This window comes from Nelumbo lutea, chromosome 4, assembly GCF_056320005.1.
Source record: "Nelumbo lutea isolate HS-2025 chromosome 4, American lotus-T2T, whole genome shotgun sequence".
In the NCBI taxonomy this organism is placed as follows: domain Eukaryota; kingdom Viridiplantae; phylum Streptophyta; class Magnoliopsida; order Proteales; family Nelumbonaceae; genus Nelumbo; species Nelumbo lutea.
In genome coordinates, this window is record NC_142687.1 from 29755935 (window position 1) to 29781475 (window position 25541).

Genomic DNA, 25541 nt, shown 5'->3' on the forward strand with positions numbered 1-25541 from the left:
GTAAATCCAAACTTGTACAAATTTCCCTGTCTTGTCTTTACTACGGAGTTATTCACTAGTTTAATTATAAAGAAAAGGTTGCAAGGTTCAAGCTTTATAATGAAGCATTTTCAAATTCGATTTTGATTGATCAAAAATTCTTTCATACCATATCTTTCCCACATCATAGATTTTACTATTTATGGTGTACCTATTTGTAAAATTGATCAGTTATAACTTGAAGGAATAGGAAGAGCTAGGAGAGACTGAAAAAGACCTTGGTGGAACCATGAAAGCAATAAGAGATGATTTAAGCACTCATAATGCAGCGGAGTGGATGAACTTTGATTAATATAGCTGAACCCATTATAATTGGGACAAGGTTTAGATGATGAATGGATGATAATATGCTTTACTATATGAACTAATTTAGGTAACTATTAGATTAGTTAGTTAAAATTCTTGATTTTTTTAAATTCATTCAAGACATTGGTACAAAGAGATGCCACCCAGGCCAAATAAAGAACGATACATTCTCAAAAAGAATAAAACAAATAGATGGAATTAGGAGAATCAGAAGAACTTCTGCAACCAAAGCAAGATGAGTTAACATCACCAACAGAAGTGGATAAGAACATTTCCAAACCATCATAATTGGCGAGCAAACTAATAAGAGGAGTTACCAACCAAACAAAAAACTGACAGAGGAAGTTATATATCCACAGTAACTTACAACTACAAAAAAAAAAAAAAAAAAAAAAACTATAAAAGACACATCATCTATAACTACCATCTAGCACACAGAAGAACTACTAACTGCAAGCTATCTTCCAAAGAAAGCCGGAGAACTATAATGTCCATCCACAATGTCGAAGAATGGAACATTCATTCACAATGCCGGAAAAATGCCAAAAAATTGTAATTACCATTCGGAAAGCCGGAGAACTGAAACTACCATCTAGGACATCAGAGCACTATCACAATCATCTAGGATGCCAAAGAAACACAGAAACAAAAAGCAAACTATCATTGGAGTAGTATCTTGGCCATATAGCATTAACTCAGTCAACTAAGACGTCAGAATGCCCGCAAAAAGAAAACAAACAAAAAAAACATAAAGATGAAAAAAACAGAGAAAGAAATGAGTGATCCTCGAGAGATCTAGAGACATCTCAAGAGAAACTGAGATTGAGAGAGAGAGAGAAAAACATAGGAGAGGGGAAACAAAGAACGAGAGAGAAGGGGAAAAACACAAAAAAGTGAGGAATAGAAAGATGCGAAAAACACTAAAAAGAGAAAAACCTCGAGAGGGGGAAAAGAGAATCATCCTACCAAACAACTCTATGGCGGACTTTGGCGCTTCCCAAGAGAAACGACCCAAGAGACTTCTTCCAAGTTATTGATAGAACTTGCCAATGGATAGGTTAACACATACATGTATAGAGCTGCAAATGTATCAGATTTATTTATATTTGGATTTAAATCAAATATTATATGTGGATTTATATCAGATTCAAATAAAATTTACCTTTATATAAAATGAACGTAAATGATTTTGACATTGTATGCCGTGGAATAAATGAATTGAAAATAATTTGTATGAAACACCAAACAAAATTTACCGAATAAGCAAATCGGATCGGATAGCGGGATAGGGGTGGGTTCATCTTGAATCAAATCGTATCCAACGCCCAACGGAAAAACAGATGCTTTTGCAGCGGATAAGCCCATCTCCGCGACCAAGTGTTAGGTCTAATCATTGATTTTCATTATCTTGTCCTTCCTTTTGGGATAAAAATGTTCTCTAGGTGGCCTCGATAGACTCAAGTTTTATCGTCACGTCAGTTGGGGCCATGCATCACACCTCTCGCGGTAGCAATATTTAGCGTTGAACAACATCAGCTGTATGGCCCAGCCTGAGGAGGGCTGACGTGGCCAATAATGGAGCCCTGTTGGTGCAAGTTGTTGCTACTAGCACAATTGCACAAAAGCTTAGCCAGACAACCGGACCGGCAAATCGCCGGTTCTCCTTTTCTTGGTTTTCGAAGAAAACGAGAGGTTTTTTGTCTTTGTTTTCGGGATCAGATCAAGCCGTCGTTAGGAGAACTAGTTCGTCGCTCAAAGCACTCTCTCTCTCTCTCTCTGTGGACACTAAAAAGATTCTCAACACGGGTCAGTCAGATGGTCAGCTCGCAGTCCAGGAATCTAAAACCGGAAGGGGTAATAACCGCGAAACTGCTTCCGAGGCAAAATACAAAAGAAGATGAGAAAGTAATCTCTTTTTTCCAGCTTTGATTGATTCGAAGAACGAGCTCAGACGTTCATTGCCGTCGAGTCCAAGTTGGTGTAGTCACTGTTAAAAGGGTTCATGGTCTGAACATGCGAATCGGCTTTTGTTTAGTCAGCGAATCTCGTTATCAGTACCCGCAAATTCATAGTCTTACTGAAAATTCCAGTTCTCCGCTTTGTATGCTCTCACGATGACCAGAGAGTCATCGGAAGGTCCAACCACCAGAGATCTTCTCTGCAACGCTGGTGCCGGTGCCGCCGCAGGTTTTTTCTCACTCCTCATCTTTCGTTTCTATTAAAATTCTGAATTTTCTGTGGTCTATTCGCTCTAAGCTAGGGTTCAAGTCATTCCTAGGTTTTCCTCTTTTCTTCTGGCTATTGCATATCGTGATCCTATTCACTGTAGGATGAAAGTTTTGAATTATAGAGTTTACACATCAGGGAAAGGTGGAACTTTAGTTCATGCTGAGGTTCGTGTTTAATTTGCATAATTTGACCAATAGTTGTGCATTGTAGGGGCTATTGCTGCTACGTTTGTGTGTCCTTTGGATGTAATCAAGACAAGGCTTCAGGTCCACGGCCTGCCCAATTTGCCCCATTCTGGTAGCAGAGGTACGAAGGATCAGATTCAGGATCTTAGCGGTTATTTGAACTATATGTTTCGTTCTATTCCACTAGAGCTGTTTCCATTGTGCGTTGTGCAATGGGTAAAATCCAATTGCCTGCACAAACGCATTGGTGAATTTAATATCACCATTTGAATTAAATATGCAGCGCCCTGCAATGATTATCACTTGTTAAATAAAGAAAAAGTACAACTAAGAGACCTGAGAATAGAATTTTTTGAGTCTTTGTTTGTAGAGCAAAACTTGTTCAGGTTCAACCTGAACTGCCCCCAGAGCTAGATCTGAAAGGAAAATAAAGAGATTTATAAGAATTTTTATGAACAATGACCTTGACATATTTGTTTTTGAGTGGCTTAATACAGCCTTAATACCAGGAGCTTATTTCCTTATCATTGTTAAATTATTAAAATTCATAAATATTTGTAACTCATTTCTGGAACGTTAATCCTTTTGAACTAAAGAATCATTAGTTAAGGGCTTGAGTGAGGGGTATGGGAAGACGACTGAAGAATCTATACCAGATTCCCTTGGATTGAATTGTATCCCATTTAAGGGAACCATCTCCTGGTCATTGCACTCCACATCATTGCTCATCAAAATGAGAATAATATCTCAATGATGTCTGGTAAAAACCTGGAAACCGGGTCCTTGATTCCACAGAATCAGCATGCATTAATAGGAAGGATTGTTAGTTCTTTGACATCACATCACAGCAGAAAGTTACAACTAATAAAAGGAGTTGAACATCTCACATGCTACATGGTCAAACCACATATAATTCGGAAAACTATTATTTATTTTAGTTCTCCAAATTCTGTTGTCTCATATATTTTATAATTTATAGAGAAAAGAAGGACCTTCCTATTCATTGGAAACTTCTTAACCCAGGACCATCTGACTAAAATAATTCATGTATAAGGAATCTTGAAAGGAGGCACATAGGTTCCCATATGTATTGGATTCTTTTGGCCAGACTAGATAATCTGGTTGATTGGAGGGTTTGTTTAGCCCTACTAGCATTAGCTGTACAAAAAAGAGGGGTAGGACCTTGTGGAGATGCACTAGAGCAGCACTAATTTGGACTGTGTGGGAGGAAAGAAATGCAAGAATATTTGAAGAGAAGGAATGAAGCAAGGAAGCCTTGGTTGAAGCTGTTTTCGGATTTCAAGATTGAAGATTTCTTTAGAGCTTGGGCCTTGGGGTACCATCGCTGCATCCTCAACTACAAGACCAAGATCTGTTTAGGTTTGGTCCTCCAATAAATGGTTGGAAGAAACCGAATTTTGATGGGATCTGTTTGGGTAACCCAGGGCCCTCAGGTAGGTATTGGGGGAGTCATTAGGGATGAAGAGGGGAACATAATTTCTTTATACTCTGGCCCTGTGGAGCAGGGTGATGTGGCAAGATCAGAGTTTTGGGGGTTGAGAAGGCAAAAGAACTGGGTATTAGAAGGCTGGTTATTGAGGGAGATTCTAAAACTGTGGTTAAGTGGCTGGCTAAAGGGGAGGGGGTGGCATGGCATTTGACGAATGAATTCAGAAAATTCAAATGGCTATCACAGGACATGTTAATCCAAGTGAAATGGGTGAGGAGGACTGCTAATAGCTTGGCAGATAGCTTAGCCAAGCAAGGGGTACATAGAACACATATGTTTTGGGCTCAAATGTAGTACTGATTTGGGACAGCTTCTATAGCTGGTTCCTTTCACAATTTCTTGTTGTAATCATGTTTCTTTCATAATTAATATATTTTTTTTCTGTGTTGCTGATAAAAAAAATTATAGGAACCAATTCAAATAATGAACTACCTTTCTAGCTAATCTGCTTTGTCCTGCCACCCTCACTTTATTAATTCCTTCAATTTGAAATTAAAAACTATGGACATTCTTATCTCTTTCTTTTCACATGCTCACTTTTTCTTTGTCCGTTGCCTGCCTTACACTCTAACATGTGAAATATTTGATGCTTTGCATACTATGGTTAAAATCAGGTAGCCTCATCATTACAAGTCTGCAAAACATAATTAAAAATGAGGGTATGAAGGGAATGTATCGTGGTCTTTCTCCAACGATATTGGCACTACTTCCAAATTGGGCAGTGAGTACTAGAAACTTGTGTCTTCTGCCATTATTTCTTTGAATGAATTAATCTGTTTCTGTTTCATCTGTTTATTTCTCTTAAAGTTTTCATGTTCTTGTATTTCCTATTGTGATTGTTTTGAGGAACAATCTACTAGTTCTTTCTTATCATTCACTGGTCCTGGATTCATGAAATGAAATCTGTCCCTACTCTGATACAACCACTCATTTTGGACCATTAGGAAATAATGGTTTTATCCCTTCATGGCTATAGACTTCTACCATTATATCTTTTGTTAGTAGTGCACAAACTTCTGTTTATGTTTATTGATCAGATATCAGTTATATCCTTGTTTTCCTTTTAAGGGAAGATTGAATACAGCCAATTTTTTGAGATGATGAAAAAGGGGTGTTGTAACTAGAGTTGTCACATGACTACAGGCCTCAAGCCATTTCTAGCAATAATCAATGTTTTTCTATCTTTTATTTTCAATTGTACCTTTTGTATGTAATGTTTTCATTCTATGATCTACTAATTATGAAGAGAGACAAAAGGATACCATGTTGCAATAATAAATATGGAAGTTAAAGAAAAACAAATGGGCATGTCAGCTATGCAGTTCACCCCTCTCAAGACCTTGGATAGCTAGGGCCAACTTTGGTTTATCACCCTTTATGGAGACATTGCTTTGCATGTTGGTAAAATCTCAGATCGGCAAACCTAAGAAACCAGGTTTAATTCTCAGAGTGGCTGCTTTGTGTAAGAAAATGCCGAATCCTAGGTTGATTCCAGTTCACCCCTCCGAACACATCAGATGGCTGTGATCAACATTGGACAATGGACTCAAAGAGGCATTTACTTGGGTGGTTGAGTTTGAAAGTGATTCTGTTTTTACTTTTTTTTCCTGAGCAGATTATAGTCCGTTACAATATAAATATGAGGCTACTACATGCCTTCTTATAAATTATATTTACTTTTAAGTCTGACAAATATAAAAAAATTCCATCTAGAATCCTTTTATGATTTCTTCATTTGAATGGTTTCTTGAACCTGTGGTTAAGATACTCGAAATAGTTTCATTTTTCTCCAATTAACATCAGTACTTATTTTATTATGTAGGTTTATTTCACAGTTTATGAGAAGCTCAAAGGACTGCTTCATTCCCATGGTTGCTTTTCTAACCTTGGAAAATTTCTATTTTTTTCTTTCATTTTTAGGGAAATGCATTTTTCCACTTCAGTGGTCTTAACAATTTGCAAGTACTTGATTCCTCATTTTTGCTAATGTTTGTATTGTTTTAACAATTTGTAGTGGATAGGGATAACCAACTTACAGTTGGTGCAAATATGGTAGCGGCAACTGGTGCTGGAGCTGCCACAGCTATTGCAACCAATCCATTATGGGTTGTGAAGACCAGATTGCAAGTATGTTATGATTATTTACTGGGATAAGTTGTATTTATGTCTTGTGTATTTGCCTTACTGCAATGATATCAGATATGTGAAATCTCCAAAATAGTATTAGCAGTAAGTGCAGCTTTTACATTTCAATTTGTTATCGTTAGTTTTTAAATCATTGAAGTTGCATTATTTGTTTTCCTTTTTCTTTCAGGGGGAGGGGGGGAAAAACTAACAAATTCATTCAGAAACGAACGAAACCTGAGGAAACCAGAGATACAACCACTAAAGCCAAACACAAAGCTAGAGCAACAGGAAAAAAAAAAACTGACACAACCTACTAAACTAAAGGAAAACACTGAAAAAGACCAAAGAAAGGTATAAGACTCAGCCTCAGAAAACCTGCTAACATCTTTAAGCAATACTGAAGAAAGCCAATCAGGAGCAGAACTAATAACCAAGCCTGAACTTTGAAAGCCATGGGTAGCAGCAGTATGAGCTGCCTTGTTTCCTTATCTGGCAATGAACTCGAAACTAACATTAAGGTCTTGTACCAGCTTCTGAATGTCTTGGATTATAAACCAGAATCATTCTCTACAGCCATGTTGAAAGACGCCAAGCATTATTGCATTATCGCTTTGCAATCGCCTTCCACTATTACATTTTTGAGATTCTTTGCCTTGAGGAACTTTAAACATTCCAGCACAGCTATGTCTTCTGATTTATGGGGGGACACCGCCTTTGATTTACCAAACTCTGCTGCCAAAAAAGACCCCTCTTTCATCCTGGATTTTGAAATCAAATAATGTTTTTGATGAATAATGATAAGCTTATTGATTCAGAAGCAACTTTAGAGTGAGTTCATACATCATCCCAACGAGAGGCACGAGCTGCAGCCCCTCCTTGAATCTTACAAGTAAACTAGGAAAGAAAAACAAGAATTACAACTGAGCCCAAAATAATTCTTCCCTATTTACCCCTTGCTTAGCTAACACATCTGACAAAGTATTTGCTGATCTCCCCACCCACTGTACAGTGACCAACATATTCCTTGTCAGCCAACTAAATTTCTTCATTCCATTCTTGTATCGCCACATGGCCTCTTCAGAAATTTTCAACCAACCCACCACCATTTTGGAATCCCCCTCGATTATTAGGTGTTGTACCCCCAGCTGGTTTGCAAATTGCACCCCTTGTACAGCAGCTAAAAGTTCTGCCCTGATGGAGTTCCCAATTCCCAAGGGACCTGAGTAGAGCAACAAAATCTCTCCCTTCTCATTTCTCAAAGCACCCTCCACTCCAGATAATCCTGGATTACCCATGCTGCTTCCATCAAAGTTCAACTTTATTGAGCCTTCGGGTGGAGGAGACCAGCTTGTAATTGATTTGTCCTTTAATGATGAGCACCTTGCTACTGCTGACCAATTTCTCCAAAGGTCATTAAAGGAGAATTGATGGAAGATTTCCAAGGTCTTCAGCCAATGTATTGCCCTGTTTAACACACAATCTTTCAAATCTTGGCTGTTCCTTTCCTTGTCTTGAAAAATTCTGAGATTCCTTTCTTCCCAAAGAGTACAAGTCAAAGCAGCACGAGCACATCTCCACATAATTCTCCCTATTTTTGTAGGCCAATAAAAGGTAGAAATCAAATAATGTTTGAACATGTTATTCTTTTTCTTCATACCAATTCATGGTTTGTTTTTCTCCAAGATCTTTCTCTTCATCGCTGGCGCTTTTATAGTGGTTCAGAATTCAGATTGATATTCATGTCCATAATCTGTATCTGTAATATGTGAAATGGTTTTCCCCTTCATCAATTTCTACCATGTTTAGGAATGGTGTATCTGATCCACTGCCAATCTGATAGAAAATTCTTTCTTGATGGGTAATCAGAATTTATTAATATAAGAATCTAATGGAATATTCTCTGAATCAGCTACATGGACGATGCCTTTTATAGTTGTGCTGAATTTTGTTTTTGTCAATTAAGTTCATTGTTGTTTGTAATGTTATGGAGAGTCCTCAAAGCTAATATGTCTTGCCAAGCCAACACTTGGACTCTGCCAAGATTTAATACATGACATGGCACTTCTTGTGGCATGTTTCTGATGCTCCAGATGAAGTCAGCATGTGTTTAGCTATCTCAGACAAGGCATGATTGGTTTTGAGAAAGAAAAGCTAAAAATAGATATTTTGAACTGTTAAACATGTGTGTGATGGTGCAATGACTTGCATGAGAACATTGCAGGAGACATAGGGAGTTCCATTTACCTTAAGTCAATGTCAAGGGTAAATACTAGCTCATTTATTTGCAATGGTCATGGATGAGCTAACTAGGTGTCTCATGTCTGCTGGATGAGGTCCCTTTTTTTTGATAAGTAATAAAGTGATTTATTAAGAATGATTAATATGAGCCAACAAAACTTGCATAATAGAGATCCCACAGAGAGGAGTGAGGTGCTGCCTAAAAAACAAAGCAAAATTACAACTGAGGTCAGAATAATTGATCCCTATGCACCCCTTGCTTGGCAAGAAGATCTGCCATCCCATTAGCTGATCTCCTTTCCCACTGAACTCTTAACTGTTAAATTGGATGTTAGCCACTTAAATTTTCTCATCACCCCCCTATATGACCATGCTACAGTCCCTGGCTCTTTAAGCCACCCAATTACAAGTCTAGAGTCTCCTTCAACGACCAATCTTGTGAAGTTTAAATCTTTTTTTGCTAGCTGTGATCCTTGTAAGACTGCTTGGACCTCTGCACTAACTGCACCCCCCACTCCTATTGGGCCAGAAAACAAGACAACAACCTGATCCTTTGCTTTCCTAAATGCATCTCCAATACCGGAAGGCCTGGGATTGCCAAAACTGCTACTGTCAAAGTTTAACTTGATAAAGCCTTCTTCAGGGGCCCTCCAAGCAACAGCTGGTTTGTTCTTAACAGAAGAGGATTTTGCAATTACTTCCCAGTTTCTCCACAAGTCAGCTAGATAGAATTGTGCAAAGAGTTCTGATGCTTTAGCCCAATTAATGGCCCTGTTTAGCAAACAATCCCAAACAGAATCCTCATACCTCGCTTTATCATTGAAGATTCTATTATTTCTTTCCTCCCTAACTGTCCAACCCAAAGCAGCCCTAACACATCTCCATAAAACTCTCCCTCTTCTCTTAGGCCACCAAATGCTTGTAGGTTCAGAGTCCCCCAATTTGCAAGGGCATCATCCACCAGCAACCACAGAGACCAAAAGTCCTCTCCCAAAGTTTCAAAGTAAAAGGGCAAGAAATTAGGAGGTGGTGACAGCTTTCTCCATTAGCTTTACAAAGGATACACCAACTTGGGGAAATACTAAGATTGGGTCTTTTCTTTTGTAGGATGTCTAAATTGTTTATGTTCCCAAGAGAAACATCCCAACAAATAGCAGCTCCAACCTTGGGGGGGATGGGTTTAGACCAAATTTCTTTACAAAAGAAAGATTAAGGGTTAGGGGTGGGGGGTGGGGGGTACACAATTGGGAGAAGTAGGAAGCACACAAAAAGATGCCCAAAGAGTTGGGAGTCCAAATTCTAGCATCTGGTTAGGAATGGTCTAAGCAAACTGGGTCAAGGGTTTTAAGAAGCAGAGCGACTTGGTCTAGCTCAGAGTCTCTCAGATTCCTTCTAAAGCCTAGATTCCAACTTAATCCAGAAGACTGAGAGAAAGACACAAACCTCTGAATGGGTTCATTTTTGAAGAGGGAGAGGGAATACAAAGAGGGAGAGGTCCTTAAGGGTGGAGTTTCCAATCCAGGTGTCCTCCCAATAAAGAACCTTATCTCCAGTACTAGCGTCATACCTGATAAGGCTCAAGAAGAGGGGAAGAATGCCACTAATAACCTTCCACAGAGAGTTCAAAGTAGCCTGCCGAGATACTCCAGAATCCCAACCATTCTCTGCGCATCCATGAATACTTCCTATAACCTTATGCCATAGAGCTACATTCTTATTCCCTAAATTACCTATGCCTAAACCCCCTTGTTCCTTACTCTTGCAGACTACCTCCTATCTCACCAAGTGATCTTTTCTTCCTTCTCTCGGCTCCCATAAGAAATCCCTCATTATCTTTTCCACTTTCAGCACCTCCCTTTGTGGCATCTTAAAGACTAAAAGGTAATAAACTGTCAGGTTTGCTAAGGTAGACTTTATCGAGGTAGTACGACCCCCCAACGAAATATTGTTCCTCTTCCAAGATGGCAATTTCCTAATACAATTTTCAAGAATTGGGTTCCAAAAGTTTCCTTCCCTTGGGTTGGCTCCTAAGGGCAAGCCTAGGTATTTTAGTGGCCATCTAGTGGTAGAACAACCTAAAGTCTTGGCAACCTTAGACACCTCCTCCTCCCCCAAGTTCATCCCCACCACACAGCTCTTTTCAAATTTAATCTTCAACTTAGATATAATTTCAAACAATTTTAGCACCTGCTTCAAGTTCCTTGCTTTCTCAGGGTCTGTACCTTCACAAAAAATTATTGTATCGTCAGCAAACTGCAAATGTGTAATCATTGTACCTTCTCTCCCCACCCTCCAACCTCTAAAAAGATCCAACAAATCTGCTTTTGAGATAAGTTTACTAAAAACCTCAGCCACCAAGGTAAACAAGAATGGAGAAAGAGGATCCCCTTGCCTCAATCCTCTAGTTGTAGGGAAGAAGTCTCTAACCACTCCATTAACTAAGACTGAGTAATGACAAGTTTTCAAGTAACCTTCAATCCAACCACACCACCTTTCTCCAAAGCCAAAATTTCTTAAGGTGCCCAAAAGAAAAGACCAATCAACCATGTTATATGCTTTCTCCAAGTCCAATTTACACACAAAGCCTATCTCTTCCCTTTTCTTCAAATCCTCTACACATTCATTAGCTATCAAAATTTGGTCAATGATCTGTCTTCCCTGAATGAATGCCCCTTGGGAGTGGTTAATTAAGTCGGGGAGGACCAACTTTAATCTTAAAGACAAGACTTTGGCGAGGATTTTGTAGATGCTATTCACTAGGCTGATGGGTCTGAAATCTCTTGGTTGAGTGGCATCACCCTTCTTGGGAATTAATGCTAAAAAAGTGGAATTAATCCCCAGGCTTATGAAATGTTCATTTGCAAATTCCTCAAAAACTGCCCAAAGATCCAACTTAATTATCTCCCAGCAATCTTGATAAAAAGCCATCATGAAACCATCCGGTCTTGGTGCTTTTGACCTATCCATTGAGAACACTGCCCCTTTTATCTCTTCTAGATCAAAATCTCTCTCCAATGTTCTTGTCAACTCCTAGTTAAGCCCAGGCCATTCCAATCCATCCACAGAGGTTCCCACATTATCTTGTCGTTTAAACATAGATTTAAAATGATTGACAAAACAGTTGGCAATCTCTTCTTGATCAGTCAATGTTTCTCCATTCACTTCTAATTTCTCCACAAGATTTTTCCTCCTACCATTAGCAAGTGCATGGAAGAACTTAGTATTGCCATCCCCCTCTTTGATCCATTGGTGCCTCGAATTCTGCCTCCAACATATCGCTTCCCTTAGTAAAATTTCTTCCAATTCTTTTTCAAGGACCATCTCAAGACCTTGTCTTCCTCTCTTATCAAACCTTGACTCCTTATAATCCAACTGCTCTATTTGAGAGGTTACTAGTAATTTCTTTTCCTCAATTCTTCCAAAATGTTCTCTGTTCCATTCTTTGGTTTCAATTTTAAGCCTTTGTAGTTTTTTTGTGAAATTTAATCCCTTTCCAAAACACTCCCCTCACTTCTGTTCTCCACCAGTCGTTCACCTTGTGGATGAAATCCAGGTGTGTCAACCACATGTTTTCAAACCTGAAAGGTTTGGGACCACTTAAGAAATCTTTAGTTCCAATACTAATTGGGCAATGGTCAGAGGTAACTCGTGGTAAAGTTCTTGCCAACAATCCTATCCAATGTTCTTCCATTCAATATTAAATAAAAACCTATCCAATTTTGAGTAGCTAGGGGGGCTTGTAAGTTAGACCAAGTGAACACATTTTGTTGAGTAGGTATTTCCTTAACCTCATAAAACTCAATGAACTAATTAAATTTCTTCATACTCGTAGAGACTAGCTGGTTGGGGTTGTTTGCATCACTAAAAAACCTGACCACATTGAAATCTCCACCTAAGCACCAAGGCCCATTCTATAATCCTCTGATATCACAAAGCTCGTCCCAAAATTCGCTTCTCTCTATATCTATTGGGACCATAAGCATTCGTCAACACCCAAGTAAAGTCATCACCCAAGTTCTTGAGCTTTAAGGATACCAAGAATCGACCTATTAGTTCTTCTAGTGACTCCACCACCTCCTTCCTCCACGGTGTTACAATGCCCCCTGAAACTCCCCATGATGGTACAAAGGACCAACTTATACCTCTAGAACTCCATGCACTTCTTACCCGTCTCCTATCCATCTCGACCACTTTTGTTTCTTGTAACATCATTATATCGGGATTCTCCTTTCTAAATAAATCCTTTTTTACCCTCCTTTTCCTACCACTGCCCAGCCCCCCTGACATTCCAACTTATTATCTTCATGTCACATGAATGAACACCCCTAGTCCACTCTTCCCTCTACTTCTTTCCTTTCCTTCTATCCCCCCTTGCGCAAATCCTCTGCTACATCAGATTTCAGTCTTTCCACCTCTGTTTGCTTCCTTTTTCTTTGAGCTTCCTTCTCCCTCTTCTTTTGGGAGTACATTTTAACGTCCTTTAATTCTTTCAACTTCAACCCAATCTTCCCTACTAAATCGACCATTGGTTCCCCTCCATTCTTCTAAGCTCCCCAGTTGTATCCCTTTCCGACTGAAAGTATTCTTGTTTTCCTAATCCCTCTACAGTAGTATTTCCTGCTTCTTCCTTTCTTATCAGATCTTCAAAGAAGTCACACAATAGCTTCCAATTTTTCTCTCCATAAATCCTCCAATCATCTTCTTCCTCCCTCCCTATAGCTCTACCTTCCAGCTCCCTTCCTACCTCCTCAATCCTCATGGACACTTGCAGCCAAAGGTTGGGACTGAAGTGTATCTGTTATAGGCACAGGAAGCTCATTAGTAGCCTTAAAATTAATGACAAATGTACATGATGATAAGGTTTCATCTAGGAAGATAGGTGACTGAGAGCTTGGCACGGCAGGATCTTTTCCCCAAGTACTGGGGACTCTAAGAGTTGCTTGGGACGGGAAAGACTGATTTAAGTTCAAAGAGGAATCCCTCAATGGAGTTCCTTTGTTCTGTGTAGGAGGGGAGCTGCACCCCAACAGCAGGACACCCTGGATTTGTATCACATCCGGGATAGAATTTGGCCCCATGGCACAATGAGCATGACCATTGCTAGTCAGAAGTTCTTCTTCCCTCTCAAGCCCTACGAAGGCTCCAGAGACATCTATACCTGTGATATTTGGGTTCTCTTTCTCCTCGTCCTCCAAAAACAGCTTTTCTGTATCAAAGTTTTCATTCTCATGAAAGCCAGGAACTTCCCAAGCTCGACGTTTCCGCTTCATCTGAATCGGACTCCTCTTCACTAGCCAAGAAACTGCCTTCCAGGTTATCATCTCGCCTTTCTGTAGAGATTTTCTTATTCCTAGGGTTGCGGTGGTCAGGGGACAGACCTTTATCAACTGTTGAAGGCATCCATCGAAAGGGGTAACAACTTTCATTTCCTTAATAGGAAAAACGACATTAGACTGAGTTAGATGCAAAACTAAAATTATGGAGATAATTTACAGATTATAATGCAAAAACTTAGGATAGGCTATACTAGAATATACAAAGTGAAAATTTGGCAATTAAAGAAAACAAAATGGAGGTACATTTAAGATTGGCGGCCAAGAGATTCCTTAGGGGCAGAATTTTTGTCACCTTTGTTCAATAGTGTATGGTGAGGAAGAGACTAAAGAAGTAAAGAGAATGTTGCCAAAGAATTAGAGGGTCTGGATGAAGTGGAGAGGGTATATAGAGTATAGTGTGGTTGGCATATACCAATTAGATTGAAAGAATTATTTTAGAAGACAGACATAAGTCATATAGATTTTTCCAACATAAGCTTTAAAGAAAATTTTTCCTTAATAGGAGAACAAAACGAATGATGTGTAAAGATTGCAAAGTTATTCCAGGTGAAAGCATAACAACACAACATAGACTAGTGGTGGTAGATGTGCACATTAGGAAATGGAGGAGTAGGGAAGAAAATAGGTGTGTCCAAGAATTAGGTGGGAAATTTTGAAAGGGGAGAAGCTAGCTCAGTTTAGAAACAAATTGATAATAGAAGGGAATTGGAATTTAGATGGAAAGATTAATGATATTTGGCTTGAAATGGCAAACAATATAAAAAAAAAGTAACGAAGGATGTCTTAGGAGAATATGAAGGGAAGTGGAAAGGTACTAAAGAAACTTGGTGGTGGAATGAAGAGGTTGAAATGTAATTAGATTAAAATGAGCATGTTACAAGGAATGACATAAGAAAGGATGTTGAAAAGAAAGTGAATGAAGTTAAATGTAAGGCTTATGATGCGATTTACCATAAATTAAGAACTAAAGAGGAAGAAAAAGGAATGTATAAACTATCAAAGTTGAGAAAAAGGAAAGAGATTTAAACCACTTTAGGTGCATTAAAGATGAAGATCAAAGAGTCTCGGTAAAAGACAAGGAAATCAAACAAAGATGGAAAAACTTGGGTGGGGAGTGCCCCTTTGAAGGATCAATTTCCATCATTATATGCCTTCTCCGACTTGAAAAAATGAGCCAATTTCATCCTTTCTTGTTGCATCATCTTCAAACTCTGGGTTTGGATGGAATTTGGGGTTGAAAGGGGCTGTTAGAGACACAGATCTGAACAGCATTTCGATTTTCCTTGGTCTTCTTGAAAATATTTTCTTGTACCTCGCAAAGGAAGACAGTAGAATTTGGACTCCCGCCCCCTCGGGCTCTTTCTCTTGTGCCTCTTTCTTTAAAGTCTTAACCCAGCCATCCAGCCCCACAGGCCCTCCTTCCCCTATCAAAAAGATTTGGTGTAAGCTAATTCCTCCTAGGGTTGTGAGTTTTTGTTGGGAAACATTTCTAGAAAGAATCAACACTAGTGATTTGCTTCAAAAAAAGAGACCCAAGACATGCTTATACCCTCAATGGTGTGTTCTTTATAAAGCTAATAGAGACCCAAGACATGCCAGGTTGTAAGAACTATTTGGGAATGGGCATTTTCCCTTTTTGGGCACAGCTGGACGACTCTAAATTTGCAGAGCCTATTTTCTTCTTCCTTTTTCAGGTGGCAGCTGAAAAGAAGTAGGACTATGTGGACATGTCTAAGGGCTGCTGTATGTTGGTCATTGTGGGAAGAAAGGAACTCAAGGATTTTCTCTAAAAAAGAGAGAAGGGCTGAAAACCTAATAGATTTGATTCATTTGAGGGTGGTACAGTGGCTGAAATCTTTAGAGTTGTACAGACTTTGCAATGGATGATCTGCTGAGAAAGTGGAGAGAGATTGCTGAGTGTACCCAAGTCAAAACAGGCCTAAGTTTGTCCTGGATTCCTCCCCCTTCTTGTTTTATAAAACCAAACTTTGATGGTAGTAGTAGTGGGAACCCTGGGCACTCAGGTATTGGGGGTGTGCTTAGGGATGAGAATGGGGCTGTTTCAGCTTTGTTCTTAGGCCCCATTGGGATGGGTGATTCTCTCAGAGCTGAGATCTTTGCAGTTGTGGAAGGTATCCAAAAAGGAAAGGAAATCAACATTAGAAGACTTGTGGGGACTCGGAGATGGTGGTAGGGTGGTTGAAAGAAGACAAGACTGGGTTATGGGTTTACAACAATGAAAGGAAAAAGTTCAGGTGGTTGGTTAAGGCATGGAAATTAACCTTGGCTGGGTGAAGAGATCTTTTAACTCGTTTGTTGATGAGTTAGCCAAGCAAGGGGTGGTTAGGGAATCTATGTTCTAGGCTCAGTTGTAACTTTAATTTTTTTCTTTATGGGGAGAGTTAAGAAAGTTTACCTCCCTTTCTTTGTACCATTTTTTTTCTGATTGATTAATGAAATTGTTGTTACTGATAAAAAAGAAAAACAAAAAACCGGTGAATTGACGAAGTCTAACTTCATACTTTTATTGTACTTCTATCAGCTCTAGGACGAGGGAGTTTCTAAGCCTAAAAGGCGCTAGAAGGCACCATTGACGGCTTACTGTCTTTCAAGAGGAACTCCTTGATACAAGTATACTTATTCATTTAAGTCAAATATGGAAAAACTATTTGAAAAATTATTAAATTAACTACAGGAGTGTGCTAATAGAATCTAGCAGTGCTAGTAGTGTTAAAATTAATGTGTACCTTCGTAGAGTTAGGCCTACTGAAGTAAAAGAGGCACTAGATAAGATGAAGGGAAAGACATTAGGACCTGATGGGTTTCCAATACAAGTATGGAAAGGTATGGGAGAGGTAGGTTTGTTATGGCTAACGAAGCTGTTTAATAAGATGGTGAAGGAAAAGAAGATGCTTGATGATTCGAGAAACAATGGTATGGTGTATTTAAGAATAAAGGTGATATACAAAGTTGTAATAACTATCAGGAGATTAAACTTATGAACCACATTGTGAAACTTTGGGAGAGAATAATTGAACAAAGATTATGACTTGAAACAAGTTTATTAGAGAACCAATTTGGCTTTATGCTAGGGAGATCAACCATGGAAGCTATATTTCTTTCGAGACGATTGATAGAAAAGTTCAGAGAAGAATAAAGATCTTCATATGGTGTTCATTGATCTAGAAAAGGCATATGATAGAGTTCCTAAAGAGATAATATGATGGGTCTTGGAAACAAAAGGGGTTCAAAATAGGTATATGGATCTAATTAAGGATATGTGTGAAGGGGCAACAACCAATGTTAGAACACCAATGGCAAAGACTTCAGATTTTATAGTTACTATGGGTCTTCACCAAGGTTAGGCACTTAGCCCTTGTCTATTTGCATTGATTATAGATGAATTGACTAAACATATTTAGGGGGAAGTTCCATGGTGCATGTTGTTTGTGGATGACATTGTTTTAATTGATGAAACTACTGAATGATTAAATGCAAAATTGAGCTTATGGACAAATGCCTTAGAAACAAGAGGTTTTGAAATAAGTAGGATTAAAACTGAGTATATGACATGTAAATTTAGTAATAAACTATAGAAGTGTAAATCAAGATACGCTTAGGATTGGAGACCAAGAGATAACTCAATGTGACCATTTCTGGTACCTTGGTTTAATAATTCATAACAAGGGGGAGATTGAGGATGTCACCCAAAGAATTAGAGTAGGATGGGCAGAATGGAGGGGTGCATCTAGACTTTGTCATAGGCGAATATGACTTAGATTAAATGGAAAGTTCTATAAAACAATTGTAAGGCCAGCTATGTTGTATGGAGCAGGAGTGTTGGGTAGTCAAGAAACAACATGTTCAGAAAATGGAAGTGGTAGAAATTCAAATGGTAAAGCTGCATTTGGCATTCCTTATTTTAAGGACTTATCTCATTTTTGCATTTAAAATGCACCTATGAACACTAAGTTCTTGACAGCAAAAAGGAGATAAATCCTTAAAATAAGGAATGCTAAATGCAGCCTAAGATGGATGAGTGAAAAAACTAGAAAGAATAGGATTAGGAATGAGGTTATCCGTAGAAACCTAGGAGTAGCCCTAATAGGTGATAGAATGAGAGAGAGAGAGAGAGAGATGGTTTGGGCACATGCATAGAAGACTGCCAACTGCTGCAGTTAGAAGTGATCTGTTACACATTGAAGGGGCTAGAAGAGGTCGGGTAGACCAAAAAGGTCATGGGTATTAATAAGAAATTATTTAAGCACTAATAATTTTTTAGTGTATATGACTTTAAATACAATGGATCGGCAAAACAGGGTCCACATAGCCAACCCCATATAGTTGGGATAAGGCATGTATAAGTAGTAAGAAATGATTCAAGCTCTTGTTTTATCTGCTGTGTGTGTTATATCTGATATGGTGAGAAGCAAATACAATGTCATGCTCAGTAATAATGGTGCTAACTTGAATTCTATGTTCAATTGCTTTTTGTTCTTAAGACACAGGGAATGAGATCAGGTGTGGTACCTTATAAAAGCATTCTTTCTGCTTTGAGAAGGATTTCACATGAAGAGGGGATCAAAGGATTGTACAGGTTGGTTGTTTCATACTGAATTACTAGACCTTGACTTTAGGGTCCTTGTTATGTATAGTGGTATATCTATGCATATATGTCCAACTATTTTCCACCTTGACTATGTCCAACTGAGTCCAACATTGTCTCCTGAACCCAGTCAGATCTCAAGTCTGGACCAATTATGATCCAAGTCTCTTTTTTTCTTCTCTATCCTAGATAGGCCACTCAATAATTCAGTACCATAATGTCGTTTTCATATGGTGAAAACAGTGGCCTTTTGCCTGCACTGGCTGGGGTAAGCCATGTTGCCATCCAATTTCCAGTGTATGAAAAGATGAAGGCTTACTTGGCAAGAAGAGGTAATTATGATGTTTGTTGAATGTCAAATCTTAAATTGTTTGGTAGAATTGATCTCACTAGTCATAATTGTCAAAAAATGTGCAGAAAATACAACCGTTGACAATCTTAGTCCTGGGCATGTCGCCATAGCATCCTCAGTGTCTAAAATACTTGCTTCCACAATGACTTATCCCCATGAGGTATGGTCTTAGAGATGCTTCCATTGCTTCAGTAAGGGATGATCAATCACAGAAAAATAACTAATTCTTTTTTTTTTTTTTTTATCAGCAACAGTGAAATTTTATTAATGATAAAAACAAGATTACAACCCAATGGAGCTAAAAGGTCTTAACTCCATTTACCCAAGAACTTTCTGATCTTGTAGTGATTACAAAACAGCCCAGAATAATGTCTCTACTTACCCCTTGCCTAACTAGACCATCAGCCAATGCATTTGCACTTCTCTTTATCCAATTACATTGAATTTCCATGTCCCTGGTTAACCATTTGTATTTCCTCTTTTCATTGCTGTATTTCCACATCATAGCACTGTCCTCTGTTAGCCATTTCACCACCATTGCAGAATCACCTTCTATAACCACTTTTTTGATCTTCATTTCCTTGACCCTTTGAATTCCTTCAATAGCTCCAAGAATCTCAGCCCTCAATGAGTCTCCCACCCCAATTGGCCCAGAGTGCCTGTGCTGCTACCATCCCTCAATAGCTCCAAGAATCTCAGCCCTTGACCCTTTGAACAGGGAACACGTTCCCTGTTCCATCCCTTATCACACCTCCAATTCCTGAAGGCCCTGGGTTGCCTGTGCTGCTACCATCAAAATTCAGTTTGGTGAATCCAATAGGTGGACTCCAGCAAGCTTTTAATAACTTTCTACATAGGCCTGAATCTGCAATCTCCTTCCAATTCCTTAACAACTCATCAACTGAAAACACTTTGAACAGCTCCAGTGTTCTCAACCATTGTGTCATTCTAATGTGAATGCTCTCTCTAATTTCTTCCATACCTCTTTCTTTACTTGAGAAGATCCTTGAGTTCCTCTCCTCCCACACTGTCCAACATACTGCAGCTCTACCACATCTCCACATGATTTTAGCCCTTTTAGTTGGCCAATTAGGCATGGAAGAAAACAAGCTTTGAACACTCAAAGGGGGGGCCACCTGCATCCAAACAAAGAATAATAACTAATTCTCTGCATGTTCCCTTCTGTAATGTTTTCCCCTAAAATCAGGTTGTGCGTTCAAGACTGCAAGAGCAGGGGCAAGCTCGCAATCCTGAGGTCCACTATGCAGGTGTTACAGACTGCATAAAAAAGGTCTTCCACAAAGATGGTCTACCTGGCTTTTACCGTGGCTGTGCCACTAATCTGTTGAGAACAACTCCTGCAGCTATTATTACCTTTACTAGTTTTGAGATGATTCAAAGGTTCTTGCATCGTGTGTTACCTCCTGAACAGCAGCATTCACAAGCCCACCCAAAGTCGGATCGTGTGAAGCACCAGCCAGAAACTGGAGGGGCTGAAGAACAGAGAGACAATGAAATTTTGCAGCCTTCACAGACCCAATTAAATAAGATGAGCTCTTCAATCCCTTTGGGGGGCAAAGAGCAACTCACAGCTAGACACTGACCGACTCTTCTTTCGCCTGTGGGTTGGGTTGAAAGGGAAAGGCATAATTAACTGTGGAGGTGAATAAAATGATGCATTTTTTGAAAAATTCCCTTCATCATTTTTATTTATTAATTTATTTTGTTTATTCTTACCCTCTTTTTGTTCTCTCTTCTGAGTTTACTTGCTGATGGAAAGTAGAGACTCCATCACTAAAACATTTAAGTGTGGTGGGTACCCGGCATCTACATGGGTGTCATGAAGCATTTCATGGCCCTGATACAAATGCTGTCGCTTTGTCTTTCTGGACTAGACTAAAAGGATATGAATCGTACCGCTAAGGCCGCAGACCATTGTGGGTTCTTTTGTTCTAGCGGTTGAAAATAAAATTCAGTGTCCAAATTCCAAAGTATCTGATTCGAGGGGTTAAATTTTCAATCCAGCAACTAATAAAAGTCCATGAGATGGACTGGATTCTAAATTTCCCATTAAATTTCGCCACTGATCACATCATACGAGACTCAACCGACGTCATTTTGGATGACCCATAAAATAAAATAAATGGAATTGTGTCAATGATTTGATTTTTTTTTATTAAACGAGGATGTATATTAAAAGATAAAAGGCAGAGCAGTACAATCAAAAGGATTAAACAGGTCTAATGGAATTATCAATTATGCCAATGGTTTGCTTGCAGTGATAATCGTGGCTGTGGCAGTTTTAAAAGAAGAATGCTAAGCATTCAAAATTCTGTTTTCTTTGTATGACAAAACATCCTATATTTAGGGGACTCGCTTCAAAAGGAAGAGTGTTGCAGATTTGTGACATAAGATGATTTTAAGGTATACAAAGAGAAAAATTGTATGTAAATACTGACTGGTCAACTGATAAGTCAATGGGTCTTAAAAAATGCCATCAAGCATCAAGTCTTGTCTTCCAGAAATATCAAGTACTACCCAATAACCATACAACTTTCTTTTCTGATGGCTGTGGTTTTGACCAAAAAAGGTGGAAGACTTATATGCATGTAGGTCGATGATAATTATTCGGGTTTCAGAGGTTACTATTTTGACTGGACTAGGTAGTCTTCGGAAATTTCGAAAACTGCAGGTTCCCATGTAAGGTTGTTAATATTTCAACTAGACTTGTCAAGTAAAATCATCTTTATATTTATTTTGCATGCATGTGAAGAAAAGGCAGTGGGTTAAAATTTCCTAATCTTTTATTTTATTTTATTTTACCCTTATGTTAGATTCGTATTCATTCATATATTCTTCTTTTTAAAATGGCTAATTAGTTGGGTAATATTTCCTGCCTCTGTGCTTGTTCTTGCTGTATCCTATTAGCCAAGTTTAAAAGATTCAGAAAATTTTGGCTATTTTTTCTTCTTGTTTCTAGTTTCTACTATGTGAAAACATAAGGTTTAGAAATATTGTATACGAGGTTTTACACTGAACATATTTGTATTTACTCTCTTCCCAAACCGAGCCCATATTTTCAAAGTAGAAAAATAAAAAAAAAGGTTATTTTTGCTTTATGAGTAGAAGACAAACTTTAGCATTAGTTTTCACTCGATGCATAAGCAGACAAAGTCATTTATATTTATGTTTGTGACCGCCTTTCCACCTTGCCAGGTAGACATGTACATGGTCATCATGACTCATGAGAATGCTTCTTGCTTCTGTCTCTAGGTTCCAAGTACCTTCTTTCATTATCATATATTTTTCAGACTGAAATGTTTTGGCTATTATTTTTAGAGTCCGGTATCTATTAGCTACAGCCACGCATCAGAGACATCTCAGTTGTCATTCATGGGAGTTGTAAATGTAGGGCATACCAAAGCACTTATTTTCATCCCTTTTATAGTGAGAATTTTGGTTTTTATCCCTTCTAATGTGTTTTGATGTAAATGTAGGGCTGCAGATGGTCAGATCAAATTAGTTGTACTAAGTTTAAATTTGATTCTTTAGTATCCGGATGTTGAATTGGATCTTATCCATTGGATTTAGATCAAATCCAGATTAAATATGGATATTGAATAACACTAATTAATTAATCAAACTAAAATGATTTATATCTATATCTATACTGCTAGTATAAGTATGAATGAGCTTGTTGAACTCTCCTTAACTAATAAAGTATCCCCTGTGTTTTGAATTTGGTCCCTCTCTAATTGTGAGGGAAGAAATGTAATTTGAACTAATACTTTTCACTTTGTATATTTCCCTCTTATTAGGTCTGTATAAATAATCATTCTCTTATTAAATCCTATATTTATTGTATTTTTTATCAGTAAATTCTATTAATCAGATCAATATCCAATACTTTTGAAAATATAAAACTCATATCTTTTAAAATCAATCTGAAAATGAAATTGTTATTCCATCCAAGTATCAAGTAGGCAATTTAACCATTTGCATCAAAAGGATCAATCCAATTAGACACATATCTAATATTATATATTTTATATTAATCATATTAAATACAAAAAAAGTGATAAAAAGGAATTGTTTTTATTGATAATGGAAATGAAATACAAAATTTAAAATCGTCCCAAAAATGAAATTGTTTTCCTTTTTGGTGGCAAGTCAGTCATTCAACCATTTGAGTTGGTCAAATATGTCTACTCTTCATTCTAAAATTAAATAATAAAATTCATAAAATAGTAGACAAAAAAGAATAAACATAGAAACTATTTAGAGAATGTTTGGGCACATCTTTAATATTATATATTCATCATATTAAACAAAAAATGAGTGTGACAAAGAATAATTATTTTATGCACATGGAAATAATTCATCTAACTTGATAGGCATACAAATGGTTCCATTGAGACGAAATTGTAATTGGAAAGTAAAAAATGGTTCCATGTGGAGTGGTAGAGAGGTTTATTGGTGAAAATTAAATTGTAATGACAAAAGTTGAAAAGTTGTTATTTGTTTATTTTCCTTCTCTTTTCTCTAATTGAAAAATTCAACAATAATCATATTTTTAACTTATTATATTCTTTTTCCTTGAAGGAATGAGAGACCTAATCCAAGTGTTCCATCATAAGACAACTACATGTAAAGCAAAGTTGGTGCTCTTCAGGATGTGGAATCAATTTCTCATGAGTTATTCATCATTTTTAGTGGACTAGCTACCATGGTTATTTAGCCAAAGGCATAACTCCAGATATGTAGATGGAGGCATTAGATCAAATTTCATGTTAATTATATTATGCATTAGATCAAATTTTGTTTTAATTAATGTATTATTTGTATGAGAAGGATTTGGAAATTGTAATATATTTTTAACCTAGTTGCATATAAATTACAATTGGAATGTAATTTTTATCTTTTATAATATCAATGAGCCCACATATCGGCATTTCACAAGTGTCTTTTGTTTAGATGCTTAACAATAATTGTTATAATATTTGCAATAATTTATTAAATTAAATAGCAACAATTAAAATGATAATAGACAGCAATATGATCAATTATTATTTTTTTAATATTTGGCAGCAATTACTTGATTGTTTCCCATTTAACAAGAGCTTTGGAGGTTTGCTACTTAAAATATTTATCAAAAACAAATTTTCAATTGTGGCCATTGTACAATTAACAACCATTAACTTGATTGTTGTGTACCAAATTTTAAGATAACAATTGCATGATTGTTACTAATTCAGCAACAGTTTGTAAAGGTTGTTGCCATAGATAAGCATAAGAAACAATTGTCCAATTGTTTTCAATTTACAATTGGCAACCATTAACATGATTGTTGTATATGGAACTTTGGAGCAACAATTGCTTGATTGTTTCCCAATCAACAATAGTTTAGAAGGGTTATTGCTTAATATGATTATTAGATACAACTTTCCAATTGTTGCAAATTTATAATTAACAAGAACTAGTATGATTGTTGTTGAAGGTACCCTTAAGCAAAATTCAAAAGTTAAAAATCTATACGGGCAACGGTTTTTATTAATTGTTGCGGAAACAAAAATTTTGGCAACAATTGCAACTGACTATTGCAGAACGCTATTGTTACCAACAGTTAGTCAAATTGTTATGAAAAACATATTTCGCAACACCTGTTTGTTGTTAAAAGCCAATTTTTTTTGTAGTGTAAAAAATATATAAAAATTTGAACACATTATACTACTACCAGAAATGACTTTGATATTGTGTATATTAATAAAATAAATTGAGGCTAGCATGAGACTTGAACCTTTGAGCCTTTAGTAAACATATGTTTAGCGTTCAAATCAGGTTTATTAATAGATAAAATATAACTTTTAAGTGGATATAAGCATATATGTTTAAATATTATTGGATCGTACGTAGACGGGACCTAAATATCTAATCTGAGGTTGGCAAGTGTGGGAACGTGATTATAAATTTGAGAGCAGCCACTTTATGAAAAAAAAAAAATTGTTAATTAAAAAACAAAAAACCAAAGGTTAAGATGGTATTCAGTCTATCCGTCTCAAGGTCTCAAATAGCTTGGACCAACACTGGGTAATGGCCTTTATATAGGAATGAATCTATATGCAATTATATGAATTGGAGTTTGGATCACCCTTAGGCTATGTTTGGTTTGAAGAAAAATGCAGGGAAAGGTAGGGAAACTTTTACAAACCTTGTATAGGTTCCCCTGTCTTTCCCTTTCTTTCCCTACCTTTTCCTTCAAACCAAACATAGCCTTAATGAGATCATATTCAAGTTTAATTGTTTACAACCTTATATAAATGGCAAAGAAAACTAAGTAAATATCGTCTAAGCAACACTGCACAGTGAATATATAATTTATATAGTTTAATAATGCTTCTGTTATTATAAGTTTAACACTTTGGCTCAGTTTAGAAGGAGTATAAAACTACAAATATGTGCAGTGCAAAACCTTGTATTTTGAACTATTTTATATGTATTTACACTGTACCTTTGTATTCCTTCCAAAGTGAGCTTTCATGGGTCATACTTTCCAGGGTGACAATGCTCCTTTAAGGGTGAAAGCATGTTCTTGGGATAACATTGCTTATCACTA

At 37.4% G+C, this 25541-nt stretch overlaps 1 protein-coding gene across 1 annotated transcript; it reads left to right on the forward strand.

The window, feature by feature from the left end:
- Positions 1-1778: 1778 nt before the first annotated feature.
- Positions 1779-20664, forward strand: LOC148854906 (nicotinamide adenine dinucleotide transporter 1, chloroplastic-like). Its single transcript, XM_088985104.1, has 9 exons — positions 1779-2532; positions 2785-2880; positions 4884-4990; positions 6092-6140; positions 6284-6396; positions 18473-18567; positions 18820-18908; positions 18994-19088; positions 20136-20664. The coding sequence occupies exons 1-9, from the start codon at positions 2460-2462 to the stop codon at positions 20529-20531; spliced, it is 1113 nt and encodes a 370-aa protein (XP_088841230.1). The 5' UTR covers positions 1779-2459; the 3' UTR covers positions 20532-20664.
- The last annotated feature ends 4877 nt before the right edge of the window (positions 20665-25541 follow it).

Excerpts from the sequence above, each read along its gene's own strand:
- LOC148854906 (XM_088985104.1), top strand. The coding sequence starts at position 2,460 with ATGACCAGAGAGTCATCGGAAGGTCCAACCACCAGAGATCTTCTCTGC. Across the intron at positions 18,568-18,819 it reads GGGATCAAAGGATTGTACAG|TGGCCTTTTGCCTGCACTGG; the intron begins GTTGGTTGTTTC and ends TGGTGAAAACAG. Across the intron at positions 18,909-18,993 it reads GGCTTACTTGGCAAGAAGAG|AAAATACAACCGTTGACAAT; the intron begins GTAATTATGATG and ends AAAAATGTGCAG.